The 17436-nt window shown below is 37.3% G+C and overlaps 1 protein-coding gene across 11 annotated transcripts in view; it reads left to right on the forward strand.

Moving 5' to 3' along the window:
* Window positions 1-17436, forward strand: part of UBR3 (ubiquitin protein ligase E3 component n-recognin 3) — a 211124-nt gene that overhangs the window by 151363 nt on the left and 42325 nt on the right. For all 11 annotated transcript variants that reach the window (XM_065560743.1, XM_065560735.1, XM_065560736.1 and 8 more), the window contains one exon: window positions 7664-7749. In XM_065560743.1, coding sequence (XP_065416815.1) covers window positions 7664-7749 — 86 coding nt within the window. The remainder of the gene's footprint in view (window positions 1-7663; window positions 7750-17436) is intronic.

Here is a 17436-nt window from a genome sequence, read left to right on the forward strand (position 1 = left end):
ACCCAATTATGGTTGCTTAGTGGCAACAGTTTACTGAGTTATCATGTGCAAAACTGAAATACTGGAAAGCAAGGAAATGACCAGTTTAAGGTACAGTATCATAAATCTTAAACTGCCTGCATAATAGCCTAACCATTTACTCTTTATCACGGGTTTAAAAAAAAAATTGCATCATAATGCACATTAATTCCTGAAATAAATACTGTTCTTTCATCAGTAATCTCAAAAGAGAACTGCAGCATACAGTTCTTCTTAAAACACACTGATTCCGTTTGAAATGCAAATCCACACACATCGGTTTTTTGTAAATAAGTTAAGTTATACACTTTTCTTTTTCAACGAAAGGCCTCATCCTGCAATTTGATTCCTACACCTGGGTTCGTACCCCCACCCAGTGCACCACTGACTTCAGTGGGCCTCAGTAGGGGCACAAATGTCTGCTTCCAAGGGTAGAACTGCAAGATCTGTCCATATATGTACAAGAAAGAACAATGATACATAGTTTTTAAAACAATACTGATAATGTTTCCCGTTTAATACTGTCCGTTTAAAATGTTTGGAAATTGAAATCAAGATGATAAAAATCATGGGTCAGAGTCAAGGCTGTGTTGTGGTGAAATATGCATTGATAAGAATAAAGTGGACAGTATAAGACTTATGGACCAGGTTCTGTCCTATGCCAGTTGTCCTTTGTGCCTCTTTGGCAGCTTAAAGGGAACTTAAAGCTACCGTAAAAAAGTGCAGCTGGAGATTTTGCTTGCATAGGGACTCACCTGATTGTGTAAACCCAGCTCTATCAGCTTTGTACCGCCCACTTCCAGCCAGTCCTCTTCCCTCAGTCTTCCCCTCCTTTTTGCATGGATTGCATGCTGATTATCGCTGCCCGCATAATGGCCCTTAGACAATGCCCATGATCAGGGATAAGTGAATGAGAAGAAAGGTGGCCTAATGCCACCCACTTTTCTCCTCCCTTTCCTCAGCTGTGCACCAAACAGAGCCCTGGTGCATCTATAGATTGATGAGCCCTATCATATCCTTAATTAATCACTTCCTGATTTTGTAAGTGATGCAAAGGGTAAATATATTGTTATAATTTAACATAGCAACCTTAACTGGTAAAAGAAAGTTTTTGGTTTTGATATAGTTTCTAATGATGATTTTTTGTTAATTCTGAGTAACATTTTAATCCTCTTCTGAACAATTTCATTTATTGATTCCAAATATTTAAAGCTTTCATACAAATATTTTGCTGATTCAAATACAGTCATGTCACAGTAAAGATTCACAGCCCTGTTGTGTCTATTATATATCCATAAAAACTAACCACTGTTGCCTTTATTTATAAAACAAACTAGTCAATTAAATGGAAAATTATTTGAATTTTTTAAAGAATACTTTAGTTGCATTTTGTTTCATAATAATTGTTTAATGATTTTCTTGGGTCTTGTTGACATTGTAAGTAGAATATTTAGCTAATGTGAAAGAGTAACTTCATTTTTATGTATAATTTCAAAATAGAAAACAGTTATATTTACATGGAGTGTACTATAATCTATACACTCTATTGTATATAAGGGTACACAGTTGAGGTTTTCTTGTCGCTCTGTTTAGCTCAACAAATGAATATGTTCCTTGTGTGAAAAATGATTTGCTTAAATGCCTTTTTAAAATGCAAAAACCTGTTTATAATAATATAAAAGGTATGCAACATAGAAAATGTCAGCTGAACCAATTTAAAAAGTAAATTGGACATTCTGTGTTTGTGCTAAAATCTAAATTCAGAATTCAGCGTTTCTCCTGTGAGAGTTAAAAAATATCCCAGACCAGAACAGTGTTACATTGTTCCTTACACTGCTTTAGAAGTAAATGACATGAACATCCTTTAGGGTGGGAGAGATAAAATTCACTCCCCATCCATGGCTGTTCTTTCATCCTTTAGACTGGATAAGTGGTTGCTGCTTTCTGTTTCTCCTACATGGACATTTTCAGACACTGGATCCACCCACTCCATATTGTTCCCATACATGTGAAGTAACATGGAGGGCCTTTGCCAGGTCTTTTACAGCAGTGTTAATTTCACTCTTAATGATTTAGAACTTGATTCAGCAATCCAAATGTGCACAGAACTCCTATTGAATTTTATCTGTATAAGGACTATAGAGTTGGAATATCTATGATCATAAACCTTAATTTTAAAAGCTTTTACTTTAACCTTAATATACATACCATTAATAGAAATAAGAATATGTCCTATGCAGGTCAGCAGTTCACCTCCTTATTTGAAGCAGGATTGTTCTTTGTTGTAGGTTTTTCTAGTGTCTTGTTTTGTGTAATTTTAAATGTCCATGGAAGAGAGTATCCTCCACTTCACTGCTAAATGACAGAATAATACTCCTCACTATCAGGAAGTTTATCCTGGTATTCAGCCTAAATTTTCCCTTCTTAATCCTATCTCATTTCTCCTTTTAGCACACTAAATAACTGTTCTGGATGTTTCTGCTCTGTGTAGATTCTTACCTTCTTGCCCACTTTTCTCCTTTTGTGTCTGTCTTAGTCAAACTGTATATAGTTGGTTCACTATTATTATTAATTTGGTTCTGCCTGTGTAAAATACACTAGACACTGTACAAACATGGAAGAGCTTACAATCAAAAACATGGACAAATAGAGAGTTGTGGTAAAGGCACAACGTAAAGTGGTCAAGATGACAATTGGCCACTTCCTAATAAAGCACTAATCAAAAATATTTTTTGATTATATCCACTGGACCTGCAACCTTGCCATTTTATTAGCCAGTGAATTAATCTTTAAATCTCTGAATCTTCTTGCTTTAATCAGCCCTTTGTCCCATTTTCTGTCAGAGGATAGGCTGGGGTATCTGTAGTAAGAGAAATGTCCTTCCCTGCCTTCTCTAGGTAGCCATTTTGCAGGTAAGAAGAAATTTTGAAGCAAAGCTGAGGAGAAGATACTATAGGCAATAGATGAAAGGGGCATTTGGGCAGCCATTTGTAAACTCCACATACTGAAAGTGGGGTGTTATTGATTGAGTTATGGTGCCCTGAGGTAGCCAGTGGTAGCAGTTCATTCCTTTCCATAGCAGTGTGAATGCAACATACTTTCCTCACCTATTACTCTCTTGCTGCCTGGACACATGCAAGTAGAGGTGAAGGGGTATTCTGCAGCTGTTAAGGGGGAGAGAGCTGGTTCTTGCCAGCTGTCCCAGTACTAGAGACATTCCGTGGCCATTGCCTCCTGGTCTGTGTGTGCAGCTGGAGAAGAAGCTACTTAGCTATCTATAGAGGTTCCGTCTTTCTTTCACCCAGTCTCTTATCTTGCTACCTAAGTCTGTTCCTCCATTTGCTCCATTTCTCTCTCTTCACAGGCGTTTATAGGCCTGGTACAGTGGTGTATGTATGTGTGACGGTGCTGCCCGTGGGAGCCAGCTGAGGTCACTCAATTAGGGTGAACTGCAAACCAAATGGGGCAGACAAACCCCAAAAGCTGGTGGATATTCCAATATTTATGTTTACCAAGCCAGCACAAAACAGCTTCTATAGTACCTCAATGGTTACTCAGAAGTCCAAACAACGCAGGTCCCTTAAAGTACCCAGCCTCAGGCCTCCATCCAGACATACACGTCAGATATGATGTTGATTACTGAAAATCTTATCTCATCATATAAAAGAAAAGGTTCTTCCAATTCCAAAGGATCAACCACATACCCAGGTCCAATTATAACTTAGATCTTACCCAAAATATACGCTATAGTCAATTCTTATTAACTAAGCTAAAATTTATTAAAAAAGAAAAGAGTGAGTGTTGCTTAAAGATCAATATACATACAGACTTGAATTCAATTCTTGAGGTTCAGATACATAGCAGAGGTGAGCTTGTAATTGACAAAAGTCCTTTTAGAAATAGTCCAGAGGTTATAGTCCAATGTCCATATTCAGGGTGGCTCTAGACAATGACTGGGGATCTCAATCCTTATGGCTTAAGGGTCCCCCCTCTTGAAACCCAAAGTAGATCTGAGATGAAGAAGGGTTGTGTCCCAGGGTTCTTCTACATTTCCAGCAGCCTTTCGGCCTGAGAAAACAATAGGCTTAATTCTCCTTCCAAACATTCTGGCAATTAGCACAGGGTAATTTATCCATTAAACAGTTCAGATACAGGTTACCACAACCTTCACAGAGACATATAGACAATAATACTATTTCACTCAAGTATCATCATAAATGTTAATATTCTTTTTTTGATCTTTGAATTAAAGTTATAGCAATAGACAAGACTTGTTTGCTTACATCACAAGACCTGAGCAAACACCTACCCTTCTACCTCTAGCAATACAGACTTACATTTCAAAGCTCTATTCATTTACCTATCTTCCTAACCAGTCTCTACAGGTCAGCCATGGGTCAGGTCAGTCTGTGAGTTAATTAACTCTTTCTGGCCCTGTCACCTTTCAATGAGAGATTATATTATACTCATAACATCACTGTACGTTACTTTTAATTGTAATAGCTCCATGTTGTACTGATGGTTGTCATTTGTGGCAGCATCATGTAAACTGCTTCTGCTGCATTGCATATGATAGATCTCTGCTTTTTTGCATGTTTAGACAAAGCCATTGTTTATGCTGTCAGCTATGTATACATTGACACACAGTTCTCCCTTGCCCCTCCTTTCCCTTTCACTGACTCGTACATGCTAACTCTTTAAAGAGATGAGAGAGAGAGGCAGTGGTAGTGGTAGTGGACTTTCCCATTCTAATACTTGTTCCTGTGAAAAGGTAGGAGAGGGGCTGGTTCCTCCAGACATGCTTTCCATCCCATTATCTGCCCCTCCTGGTCAAGAGCAGTAGCAGAGGATTAACTTATCTATACCCCTGTATTACTCTGTGTTCTGATGGCTACTAAAAAACAAGGCATCACATATATTTTCAGATTAATTGGTGTTCACAAGCACGAGTTAAAAACGGTCCCTTCCTTGCAGCAGAAGGAAGCAAGGCCTGAGCCAAAGCAGCCCTCCCTTCTCAGTTTCTTCAGTGGGAGGAAGAGCAATCCAAATGAGGCTGTGCTACCTGTGTCCCTGCCCCAGTGAAAGCTGGAGAGGCTACGCTTCCTTTTGCTTCTCCTCTTCTGAGAGAGATGGAGTATCAAGCTGGAAGTGGCTGATCTCTCTTGCTTTTAATTGAGGGAGGTGGGATAGTGGAGGATAAGAACAGCCCTACTGGGTCAGACCAAAATTCCATCTAGCACAGTATCATGTCTTCTGACAGTGGCTAGTGCCAGGTGCCCCAGAGGGAATGAACAGAACAGGTAATCATCAAGTGATCCATCCCCTGTCGCTCATTCCCAGCTTCTGGCAAAAGGATTCGATTGAGAGACAAGTTTACTTTCCACTCTCTTATTTAGAGTATGTCAGGTGCCCCTACTTTTCCATCAGTGACACGAGATTAGATGGTGAGAGTTCAGCTTTACTTTTCTCCATCAGTGGGTGATTGACTGTAGGGGCTAACCAATACGTTAGTATGGATGGGAATGTGAATGGGGATGAAGAAAACAGGAAGTGTAGTGCAGGTCTCTCCAACAACTGAACTTTGAGCAGGGGGTTGGACTAGATGACCTACTGAGGTCTCTTCGAACCCTAATGTTCTATGTTTTTGGGTAATATGGGGAAAAAGCCATGTAGAAAGTGCCTATTTATGGGAGAAGTGCTCTAGTCTCTCAGAAGATTGAGCATAATAGGGGAAAGTATCTCCCATAAATATGAGCATGTTTGGAGGGGATGCCTCACTGGAAGAGGGCTGGTGTTTCTGCTGTGGAGATATGATACGCTATAAGGAGGTGCCGTACTCTCTTGGGAGGGAAAGAGAGTGAGTGTGCTGGGGGGAAGGAGGGCTGGGGAGAGATTGTCACCAGGACTCTCCTCCTACGGAGCATAGTACTGCATGCATGTCTTGTTCTGTCAGATTTGTCCTTGACTTTTGCTTTTGTAAAATTATATATATGTCTTAGTGAAAGGAAAATTGAAAATTCTAGATATGACAAATTTGTTCTTAAGAGATTGAGATACTGTTTCTGATTATCTGATTAAATCATTTAAATAACATCTAGCAAATGTCTTGGTTATAGTAGTAGAAGACTGCCATTAATTTACAAATTAGTCATCAGAAGATTTGTAGAAATAAAACATTTTGTCTCATTTATATTCCAAAGATGAACTAACACATGCTGATCTACACTTGCTATTCTGCCCACTAATATGAAATCCCTGTCCCTGCTTCTTTGCTGGTAGGTTTTTAGAAGTTCAGTGAGCACTGCAAATCGCCTGAAGAGTGGAAAATTCCCCTGTCACACAGATGCCCTTATCAGCAGCTACCAGATGGAGCTCTGAGCAGGAACATTATCAGTGTTAAATTGCCTTTTTTTTTTTTTCCTGAGTAGAGAGGATTAAAGCATTCCTTCAGAAATGGGTGGCATGAGCTGCAAATTTAGGGATATTAATATTTTGAAATGTTACTATTTTAGAAACATATGAAAGTATCTTTACAAACACTGTATATCAAGAACCCAGTAGTCTCTTAAACCGATAGAGCTGAAATTTTTCCAAAATATTTTATTTTGAATGAAGTATTTTTCTGTTCTCTTCATCCTGTAGTTTAGATTAAATATGCATATGCCTAAAATTCTAAAATAGGTTTTCTTGCAATTAGTGATATTCAATCAAATTAAGCTGAGTCTAGAAATGGTTTATTTAATTTCAATTAAAGAAAAACTTATAAGGAAAAAGATTGCCGTTTGAATTAATTTAGCATAATATCACTTTAGCACAGTAATTTTGTCTTCCTACACCAGAAATGTAGGAATGCATCTTTATTTGTTAAAACAAACTTTCAGAAGACAAAATGTAAATTGCTTGATCAGTGTCTTGAGGGTAAACGGTAATACAGCACATAAACATCCAATTCCAAAGTCAAACATTGTTAATGAATTTGGCCAAAAATAGTATCTAATTATCAGAGTATTATAGTATACTAAGAAATAAAGTGTTAATGTGACATGCAGGGATTTCATTGCACAATCCCATCTCATAATAATGAGTGACACAGCTAAATCCCAGTGCCTTTCACTGAAAATTTACCTCCACGGCTTCCAATAACATTGCTACCAAACAAAAGACAGGGCTTCCATTGTAATGGAATTAAAATAATCTGAAGATGAAGCATCTGATTTATGTTTGTTTGTTTGTAAATTACTTTAAAAAATTCTGTGCCTCACAAAGGAAGTCACATGTTCGTAATATATCTAACTTCTTAAAATTTTGTTGTCTTTCCAGGTTTACACAAACATTCCACTAGCAGCAATGAGTTGTGAAAGTGTCTGAAAATGATACATGCCGCAAAATAAATATATTTAGTTATCTGTAATGCAGTCACCACTGTAGTTTGAGTGCCTCATACAATACTTGCCAACCAAGCTGTTTAAATCACAAAAGTATTATATTTTGCTATTTTTAATAGTCAAACCTTTCCTTTATGTAACCACCAAGCGACTAATGCACAGCGTTCTTCCCTATGGTATACAATGCGAGCTTATGGAAGTTCCTTTTTGTCACTTGAATACTGAAGTTCCATCCTAATAGCTTTATATATTTTATGCAGAACAAACTTGGAACTTGAACTGGTTCATCGAGGAGGCAATTTATGCTTAGGCGGGGCAAGCACAGCTGGAAAAAGATCTTGTTTAAGTAAGTTTAATTTATTGTGTGATTTAAATTATTTTAAAATTAAATGAGAACTGTGAAATTTAGCTTAAAATAAAGATGCTGCCTGTTTTTACATTTTAGCATATTTTCTAGGTCTGCTATTGTCAACTTTTTATTATTTCTATGCTAGTTTTTTTCAGATTGCTAATTTTTTGTTTTTGTTCACTGTAATTTTCGTTAAGAGAAAACAGAAGTGTAACTTACAAAGAATATTCCTGTATTGTAAAGATAATCCATTTAGAAAGCAAATATCAAAACCATGTAATATCATTTGAATGACTTAAAATTATAAAAACAAAGCACCTATAAGCGTTTTAAAAGCAAAAGATAATGCTTATACAAAAGCAGTTTACTTTGCCAGAGAATTTTTATACAACCCTGGCAGCTATCGCTAGTAAGTAAAGATATCCACAACTTTGTGTTTGTGTAACTCACGCTAGATGAACACACTGACTCTTTAATGGGGGAGCTGGTGGTGACACCTATGTTTAGTTTGTTTAACATTTGTCATGATAAAAATTCTTGTGACCGTTACTTTGAGAAGCTTTTACACTTCCATTGTTTTTAGAAACCCCTTGCTGTTTGGCAAGGAGAGCTAAGAAGTACCTTTTCTTTCTCCCATGAATTCGCTGAGATATAAAGTATTAAAAATGATAATTTCCCTTCTGTGGTTTACCTTTTTCAGGGAAATTTGGGCAGCCTGCCAAAATAATAACAGCACATTTTTAGGCTGGGCTCATGCTGCAGCGGATGCTATACTGGGAAGGCTAGGGAGCTATCACAGCAGCTATAGTTGAGGGACCTGGACTGGGCTAGGCTCTCCACTCAGACTGGCACATGGTCCCAGTGGCCCATGCCCACCTCTTGGGCACCACATGGACCAGGAGCTTACCCCAGCCCCTGGGGTGGGGTGTATGTGTGTGGCGGGGGAGCTGGGGCTGGGCTTTGTCACCCACAATCACTGCCAAGACCCAGCATCAGGACCCTGTGATTCATTCCCTTTCTTGGAGGAGTAGAGGTGATGCAACCTTCCGCTTTTGCCAGCCAATTTAGTTAGTTCTGTAGCTTAAGTGATTTGCAGTCTGTGTTGCATTGCTGAAGACCTACCTTCAAATTCTGCTGATAAGTGACGGAAGGATACAGTTGCACATCATAGGATTTGTTTTCAACTTTCTCCTTTAAAAAAAAAAAAAAAAATCCTAGAATTTTAAAGTTAGGAAGCACCAGATTTACAATTATCCATGCAACCTTAATTCTGCCCACTTGTGCATTTGCATTATGTTGTCTTTAATAACATAATCAGATACTATTTTCTAATAATTTATTTATTTATTATAAAACCACTGCCTCATTCTCTGCACAGGGTGGGTGCACAAAGAGGCAGAATTAAGATTGTGTGGACATCTTCTAACTTTCAAGTGCTTCGCTTTGCAATCTAAATAATGTTATTTTAACATCAATTTTTGAATGTAATGTACAATAAGCAGCATATTATCCAGTATGTATTAGCAAAACATTTCCCACACAGCTGCAGAACAACTGCTTCTGCTGTGTAAGGCTTATTTCCATAGGAATTCTTGTAATGGAGGTATTGTCTAATGGCTGGTGATGATGACTACAGTTCTATTCCCAGTTTTGTTTCTGTCTGTGTTTGGGTACCTTGAGTGAGTCATTGTGCCTTAGTTTATTCAAATGTAAAATTGGTATAATGGAGATTTTCTTACTGCCTTTTACCCACCTGTGAAACGGATATATTACCTCTCTCACAGGTTTGTTGTGACGCATAATATTTGTAAAATGCTATGAAAACCTTTAATGAAAGTCTCTCTAGAAGTGAAAAGTATTTGTGCGCTCGCTGGGAAAAGGATTGTCTCTTGCTATGTATAGAAAGTACTGGATGTGTTTTGAGTACAATCCATTAATAAATGACAGGTCTTTGATAGTAGCAGTCTGGCCTTTTGGCCCACATGACTATCAGTGTCTGTTCGTGCTCTGCCATTTTAATGTTTCTGAGTTAAGGTAATTTTTTATAATTGGAGAAAGTGGCCTGTAGTGAGTAAAGGAATGTTTTTATCTTGAGCCATGCGTCTTGAGAAATATGAGACTTATCAGCCCCATAGTAGTACCACTTACGATTTTTTGATGTATGATAAAAGTGGAATGAACGAAACTCACCAGACCTTAAAGCACTGTAAAAACATTTGAATTTTATATTAGTATCAAAAGAGCACTCAAACTGTAGCTTTTATTTAAAACAAAGCACAATTTTTTAAAAAATGAAAAATGTGTTTGAAAGACATCCTCCAAGGGTCCAGTATGTAATTTAATGCTAGTTCTCTCTTTCTCTCATACCCCAGGTTAAATACAGATGATGTACATAAACTAGTACACAACACACGTTTCATTAAAAATGGTTAAGTTATAGTACTTTAAAAGGTTTTTCTGATAAACTCCTGGTTAATCACTCAGCCTGTCAGAAGCTGACTAGAGAAGTTTGCATTGAATATTGTGATAGAGTACTTTGCCTTTTGATACACAGAATTCCTGGTATACTAATGGGAATTAATTGCATGTGTTGAAAGGTAAATAGTCAGAAACAAAACCTTAAGATTTCAATCCCGATTCATTTTCGTACATAGCAGAATTTTTTAGTATAGGATTTTTGGACAAAAACAATTAATATTTTCATTTTATGTTACGAGAGTTTGGGCCATGTCACACTCCAGAGGGGAAAGAAAAGACTTTGAAATTAAGTTCTGTTAACCTTTTTACATACCCTAAAATGTTGTTGTTTTTCTCCTTTTTTATAAATATAATTGCAATTTCCTAAGCTTGCTTTGCTATTTTTATCAATATTATATACTGAAATTTCAGTGGAACATGGTGTTCTTCAGTTGCTGTCCTAAATTGTTGTGTAGTTCTGCTACAATATGTTAGCCATGGCTGTGGTTGCAGCCATGGCTGTGGTTGAAAGCTGAGTTGCATAATTCCTGTATACTCTAGTGATTTTATATATTAGAAATACCTGAAATAATATTTGGGACAAATGTTCACACACCTGACAGTGTAAATCTCAGAGTCGTATCTAAGCATGTCTTTTACATGGTTAAGTCAGGTCTGGGAGTAGTTTTGAATATCTGCCCATAGTTCAGAAAATTTGAAAAAGGGCTTTAGATGCGTCAGTTGAAATGCACTATTTAAACTAAGATCATGTTGTTTAACAAACTACAAAACCATGAATGTCATCTAATTATTAACTCATTCACACGCTATTTATATTGCATTCATTAAATTGGTAAAAAAGCTTGGATAGTCAGCTGACTGGAATACTATTCAGTCACATTAAATCTTGCAATAAAATAGACTCCTGTTTAAATGTAGGTCCTGCTAGAACAGAATCAAACTGGACTTGAGTTTAGTATTAATATGTTTAGCTTTGAACAGTAAGATTTTGACTAATGACAAGAGAATTGTTTTTCCCTAGACAACAGGTTTTATGAAATGGTGTGTAACTTAATGAGAATGTTCTGTCCTCAACCTCCCATACAGAGAGAGTCCAGTCATGTCATTGGGATGTCTGTGGACTGAGTGAAAATATGTCCCTCAAGTGTATGAGTTAGCTGTACTTATAAAACAGATGCTGCACTTTTTAAAAAGGGAATTCTTGTTTTTCTCTCTGTATAGTCATTTTACAAAATATCATTTAGAAACATAAGCCTGACAAAATTCTTTTTTTGCCATGTATAATTATCCTTCCATAGTCCTGTATTTTGTTCCATTAAAAAAAAATTACTTACAAAATACCTGCAGTTTCTTCATTATCTTTATGTAGATAGAACTCTTTCTTTCTTTCTTTCTTTCTTTCTTTCTTTCTTTCTTTCTTTCTTTCTTTCTTTCTTTCTTTCTTTCTTTCTTTCTTTCTTTCTTTCAAGATGAAATGATTGCTGGTGAGCAATTTGTTTCCTTATGTAGTAATTTAATACTATTTTGAGTTGAATCTTATTCTTAGGAAATGTAGGCTTTATTTGTACAGTACTATACTAACTTTGTGGTCTTTCTAAACCTGCTTCTGTTCAATATAGGACCATTTAAAATCCATGCAAATGTAAGCTCCCATAGATCTTGCATTGATTCTCTCACAGCTGTGGTTCTCAGGTATCTCTCTTGTGATTAAGCACATCACTCTATATTAGTCTTGTAACAACTGTAAAGTTGGTTGATAAGATATTGCAGAAAATGGAATATGGTGTCCCAGGTGAGCTATTACAGCAGCAAGTGTCAGTGAAAATGGTGGGAACAAATAGGTCAAGTGCTGTTTTAGTAGATTGCACCATGAGGGCAGCTGCACTTGGGAAGTAAAATTAAGAATGATTAATGTAGCTGCTAGAGTCAGTGACTGAGCCAGTGTGACAAGAATGATAAAGGAAATCTGGCCATGTAATTGTCATTTTAAGGTTTAAAAATTTTGTGAATTTATGAAAATATGTGCTTGTATACCATGTACAACACAAACATGCATGTCAAGTCCTCTTTATCTCACATGTAGGTTCTTTAGAAGTGGTGCGACATTAGGCATTGATAGCAACATGAGGTCAGAGTTCTTGAAACGTTGTTGTTAAGGAGAAATAATTATATCCTCTAATATTTGTACAAATTTTATTTTTTACTTTGGAATAGTGTAAAGGTTTATAAAAAGCTCAGATATCTCAATTGCTTTTTTTTCTAGGATTTGGTCAGAAGAATGCAGAACGGAATTCTCCTGGCCTACCATAGCATGTTATGTAATGTGATATGAAATACCTTCTTTCTTCTTATGTAAATAACATATGCTAAGGAGAAAGATATATGAAAACAGAGATCTCATCTCCTTGAGTTTTTTTATAAATACTATTGATTCCTTCAGTGTCTAAGTAGCAGTGTTCATCTTCTAATGTAGTACAGACATTTTTGATCCAGATTCTCTCTCCCACCTGTCTTCTCTATTACATTCTGATGTTCCTTTGATGTGTGTTTCATTACGGTATTTAACGCTCTAATGTCCCATAAATATTACAAAATCCTATTTTTCCATATTTTTCACTTTCCTTAAGTAGTTGTACTTGCTTATCTTTTCCAAGTAACTAATAATTCAAAGTGTCCTGATAGCAGCAGATGGAGATAGGAAAATTCAACATTTCTGATCTCAATCTGGGATGAAAGGTCATTTCTGGTGTAGGCTTCCAGTCAGAGCTGACTGTGAGAAAGCCAAAGGAAACAGTGATCTCCATATGAGCTTACAGCACCAGTTTTTTAAATTGGAAGGAAATTTACATGTATATGAATATTGGAAGAGTATTTGGGACTCTTGTAAGCTGTCCTTAAAATGAAGTGCTCAACACCTTCTTATCCTTGTATAGTGGTCCTAAGCAATGAAAAAGTGTCTCATTAGGTTGTTTCTACGTCCTCTCTAATGGCTCTTGTTCAGTTTAGAGCACAGCATTCTGTATTATCGGATGACTTGATAACGTCAGTTGTCATGGATATAATGCCAGTGTCTGTTTTAATCAGTTACTTCAATGTTTTCCATCAGCCTAGCTAGCTTTCTTAATACACAGAATTTCTTAAGCACTTGAAACAAATTGACATTGCACAGATAATAAGTATGCTCTCTATTGAACTCTGTACCAAGCTCCTTAGCCAAATCAAATGATAGCTCTTGGCTCCATCCTTTGGATCGAACCACACTTTCCACACTGAAATTTAGATCCACCATCCAGAGATGATATATGTTGTTTCTTCCGGGAAAGTCATTTGGTTCTTGTATTGTTCCCCCAGTATAGATTGTAGCATTTCTATCTCGCAGAGTTTAGTAGTGGGGGCACAATTGAGTAGACTCCCAGGTAACTTCTTACAGGAGTCATAGAAAAAGGTAAAACTCTTTCAACCACATCCTGATCTTTTGCTATTATGAGCATCTCCCAGGCGTATGCAAACATTCCTATTGCTTCTGCTGGCTCCTCAGCCATCTGGGTGTGCCTGTCTCCCCTTTTGCCTTCTTCAGTCACAGCTGGTAGTCTGTCTTGACACTGATTTCAAGAAAGCCAAAACCTCTGCCGAACCTAGATAGCTCTCACTCAGCTTAAGTATAGCAGCAAAAAGTATCCTTTATCACATAGCAAAGAGCCCCACTTGCTGGTCACTAAGAAGTCTGACATATCTTCTGTACCCGAGGAAGGTATCTAAAAAGAAAGCCAATGATATTCTTCAAAGAAAAAGGGCAAATTTCTCTCTCATCCTCTCTAAAATAGATCTCTTACTGTAAGGACACCACTCTGAAGAGTTTTGGTCCAGAGGATATTAGCTACTTAATCAGTGTAGTGCTCAAGGCCTTAGATTTGTCTGATGACGCCGCATCACCTATTGCCTAAAAGAAAAGGATTTTCCTGACCTTCACAGAAAGGAAATTTTTTCTCACTATTTCCAGTCTACAGGATCAGTGATGAATGGGAAGAAAGACAGCAAATCTTTCCTACTGAAGAGATTAAATAGGCTAACTAAGCTCTATAAAGAGGAAAAAGGAAATCTGGGACTCCTTGTTAAAAATCAGTACTCCAGCCAATGTCTCCAGTAATGATCTACATAGAGTCCTGACCAGGAGTTTGGGGGAAGGAGTGCAATAGGGCTACTGGTTTCATACTGCGCCTGAAACAAGAAGCACCTACTATGCTCCACTTGCAGAGGACTGTTTGCTGCCTCCTGCAAGCTGTCCCTGTTAACACTGGAAATAAGAATAATAGTCTCTGGAATGGGGAGAAGAAAAGGGTAGATCAAGAAAAGTAAAGTCAAAACAGAGACTTATGAGCATTACAGAAAAACAGGTAATATTTATCTGTATTTAAAAATACAAACGTGAGAAGAATTGAGGATAAAAATGTGCTCGTGACTTTTGAAGGGTAAAATAAATATGTGAGCCAAACATGCAGTTTTTCATCACTCCTACAGCACCACCTCCATTCTGTATGTAGAATGTGATACCTCATATGAATGAAGTTGCTAAACTCTCTCTTTGACAAAAGACAATGCAGTAGGTTAAATAGATATGCAAAGTTTCCTTGTAGGGAAGAAGAAGAGTTCCAAACTAAACAAGAAGAAAATATGTAGCTTCAGTAAATTTAATGTAGATATTGTAAATTTAGCAGACATTGGATACATCTTGCCATTCACCTATCAAAATAACATATAATCATCTCTCCAAATTAGTTTAGTTTGTCCTATGCATAGATAGAAATGAAAAATAAAAAGATCTATGGGGGACCATCTTTTTCTGTCTTCCTGTGGAATCAAAAATGCATACCAGTATTCCTTAATATTGAAAATAATAAAGGATGTGATTACAGCAGCAAGTGCTGGTGATCTAGATATATATAGAATGCCTGTTATCCTTGATGTTTGAGAGGGAGAACATTAGAAGACTCTTCTCTAGCAGCTTCAGTCTCAAAGCAGTGCTAGTGTCTTTTCTCTCCAGCTGCTCTTTTGAAAGTGCTGACTGATTAATTCATCTCTGCTGTTTCACAATAAGATAACACTAAAAGCAGAGCTGGCATGGGGCAGCTGAAAAGAACAGACCCCCGATAGCCGATGACATATTTTTTTTGAGCAAGATAATTTTTGAGGGGAGTGTTTGGTAATACATTACCATGAATCAAAGTGAAAACTAACTTTTAGACTGTAAGTGTAGATGATGTTTTGTTAAGTATGTTACATAGTTTGTGCTCATAAATAGGTACTCTCTGAAAACAAAAACAATCTAACTCCTCTTTCTAAATAGTACTAAGGCCCCAATCCTGCAAACCTGTGGGCAGGTGCTTAACTTCACTCATGTGAGTAAGCCCGCTGAAGTCACATGTCTATGTAACTGTGGGTGTTCTCATTATCCATATAAATGTCTAATCCAGGAGTCAGCAACCTTTCAGAAGTGATGTGCCGAGTCTTCATTTATTCACTCTAATTTAAGGTCTCGCGTGCCAGTAATACACTTTAACCTTTTTAGAAGGTCTCTTTCTATAAGTCTATAATATATAACTCAACTGTTGTTGTATGTAAATTAAATAAGGTTTCAAAATGTTTAAGAAGCTTCATTTAAAATTAAAATAAAATGCAGAGCCCCCTGGACCGGTGGCCAGGACCCAGGCAGTGTGAGTGCCACTCAAAATCAGCTCGTGTGCTGCCTTCGGCACATGTGACATAGGTTGTCTACCCCTGGTCTAATCCTTTGTGTCCTGGTAGGCTTTTGGACTCAGTGCTAACTTCTGGGAGTGAGAATCACAAGTTAATTGTATTGTGTGGTGGTTTTCTTTTTAAATTAAATTTATTTACATTTGGTCAACTTAATTGGCTGTCACCTCACTCATGTATTATATGAGGAAAAATAGGAGACTCCAACTTAAGTTGTCCTATCCCATTCATTATATTGTAAACCTGTAATTTTTGATACTTCTATGATTTAAAAAAATTAACAGACTTTTTCAAATAGCTTGAAGAATATTAGTTTGGAGATTCCAGGCCAGAGCCCTCACTTGCCTCTGCACACCATCACTGCTTGATGACATTGTATTATCCCTGGGAGAGGGGCCCATAAGAAACACTGTTGTCTATGGAGGTGTCTGGGATGCCTGTTGAGTTACGGTTGTCATCCTCTTGCTGCTGGAGAGCAGTTAGGATGGCTCTTTAATAATTCATTGTCATTTAATATATTGCTTTTGCTTGTTAACAGAAGAGGCTGTACTTTAGATCTTTAAAACGAAGTCTATGGAAAATGAGGTAACTGTTTTTTATAGGCCTCTCTCCACACTTTGGTGAGGTGCAATCATGGCAGAACATAGTATATAAAGGCAGATAAATTTTGCCTTTGTGTAGCCCCACATGGACTTCCATCGCATCACATAAACACATAAGCAGGAAAACATTTCTGCTATTCTACTCCAAAGGTTGTGGTTTGAATGTTGAGGTATACAAAACAAGCTAATTTTTGTGAAGAAACCCCATATCATGCCTTTCTCTATTCTCTCTGAGGCCTGGTCTACACTGGGGGGGAATCGATCTAAGTTACGCAACTTCAGCTATGTGAATATTGTAGCTGAAGTCAATGTACTTAGATCTACTTACCGCGGTGTCTTCACTGTGGTAAGTCTACGGCTGACGCTCCCCCGTCGACTCTGCCTGCGCCTCTCACTCCGGTGGAGTACCAGAGTCGACAGGAGAGCGCTCGGTGGTTGATTTATCGCGTCTAGACTAGACGTGATAAATCGACCCCTGCTGGATCGATTGCTGCCCGTGGATCCAGCCAGTAATGTAGACAAGCCATTAGTCCTTATTCTCTTGCTTTTCATAATCACATAGTCACCTCAAAAGGAGTAGTAAAAAACAACAAATGGCCACTTCGGGACTTCATTTTACTAAACAGTGAAGAATACTTAGACATCAAGAAAAGAACTCAAAAACCATGTCTTTTTGCTACTGTGTTCCCATTAGGGGGCAATGTATTCTTTTGTTACTCTAAATCTAGAAGAAAACACATTATGTTTGTGCTCCATTGACATGGGAGAAAATATTTTATATTTTAAAATAGCATCGTAGAAAATTTTTCATTTAAAAAAATATCCAGCATAAGCATTGCTCATTTTTGCCTAT

Source organism: Chrysemys picta, chromosome 11, assembly GCF_011386835.1.
Source record: "Chrysemys picta bellii isolate R12L10 chromosome 11, ASM1138683v2, whole genome shotgun sequence".
NCBI classification, from domain to species: domain Eukaryota; kingdom Metazoa; phylum Chordata; order Testudines; family Emydidae; genus Chrysemys; species Chrysemys picta.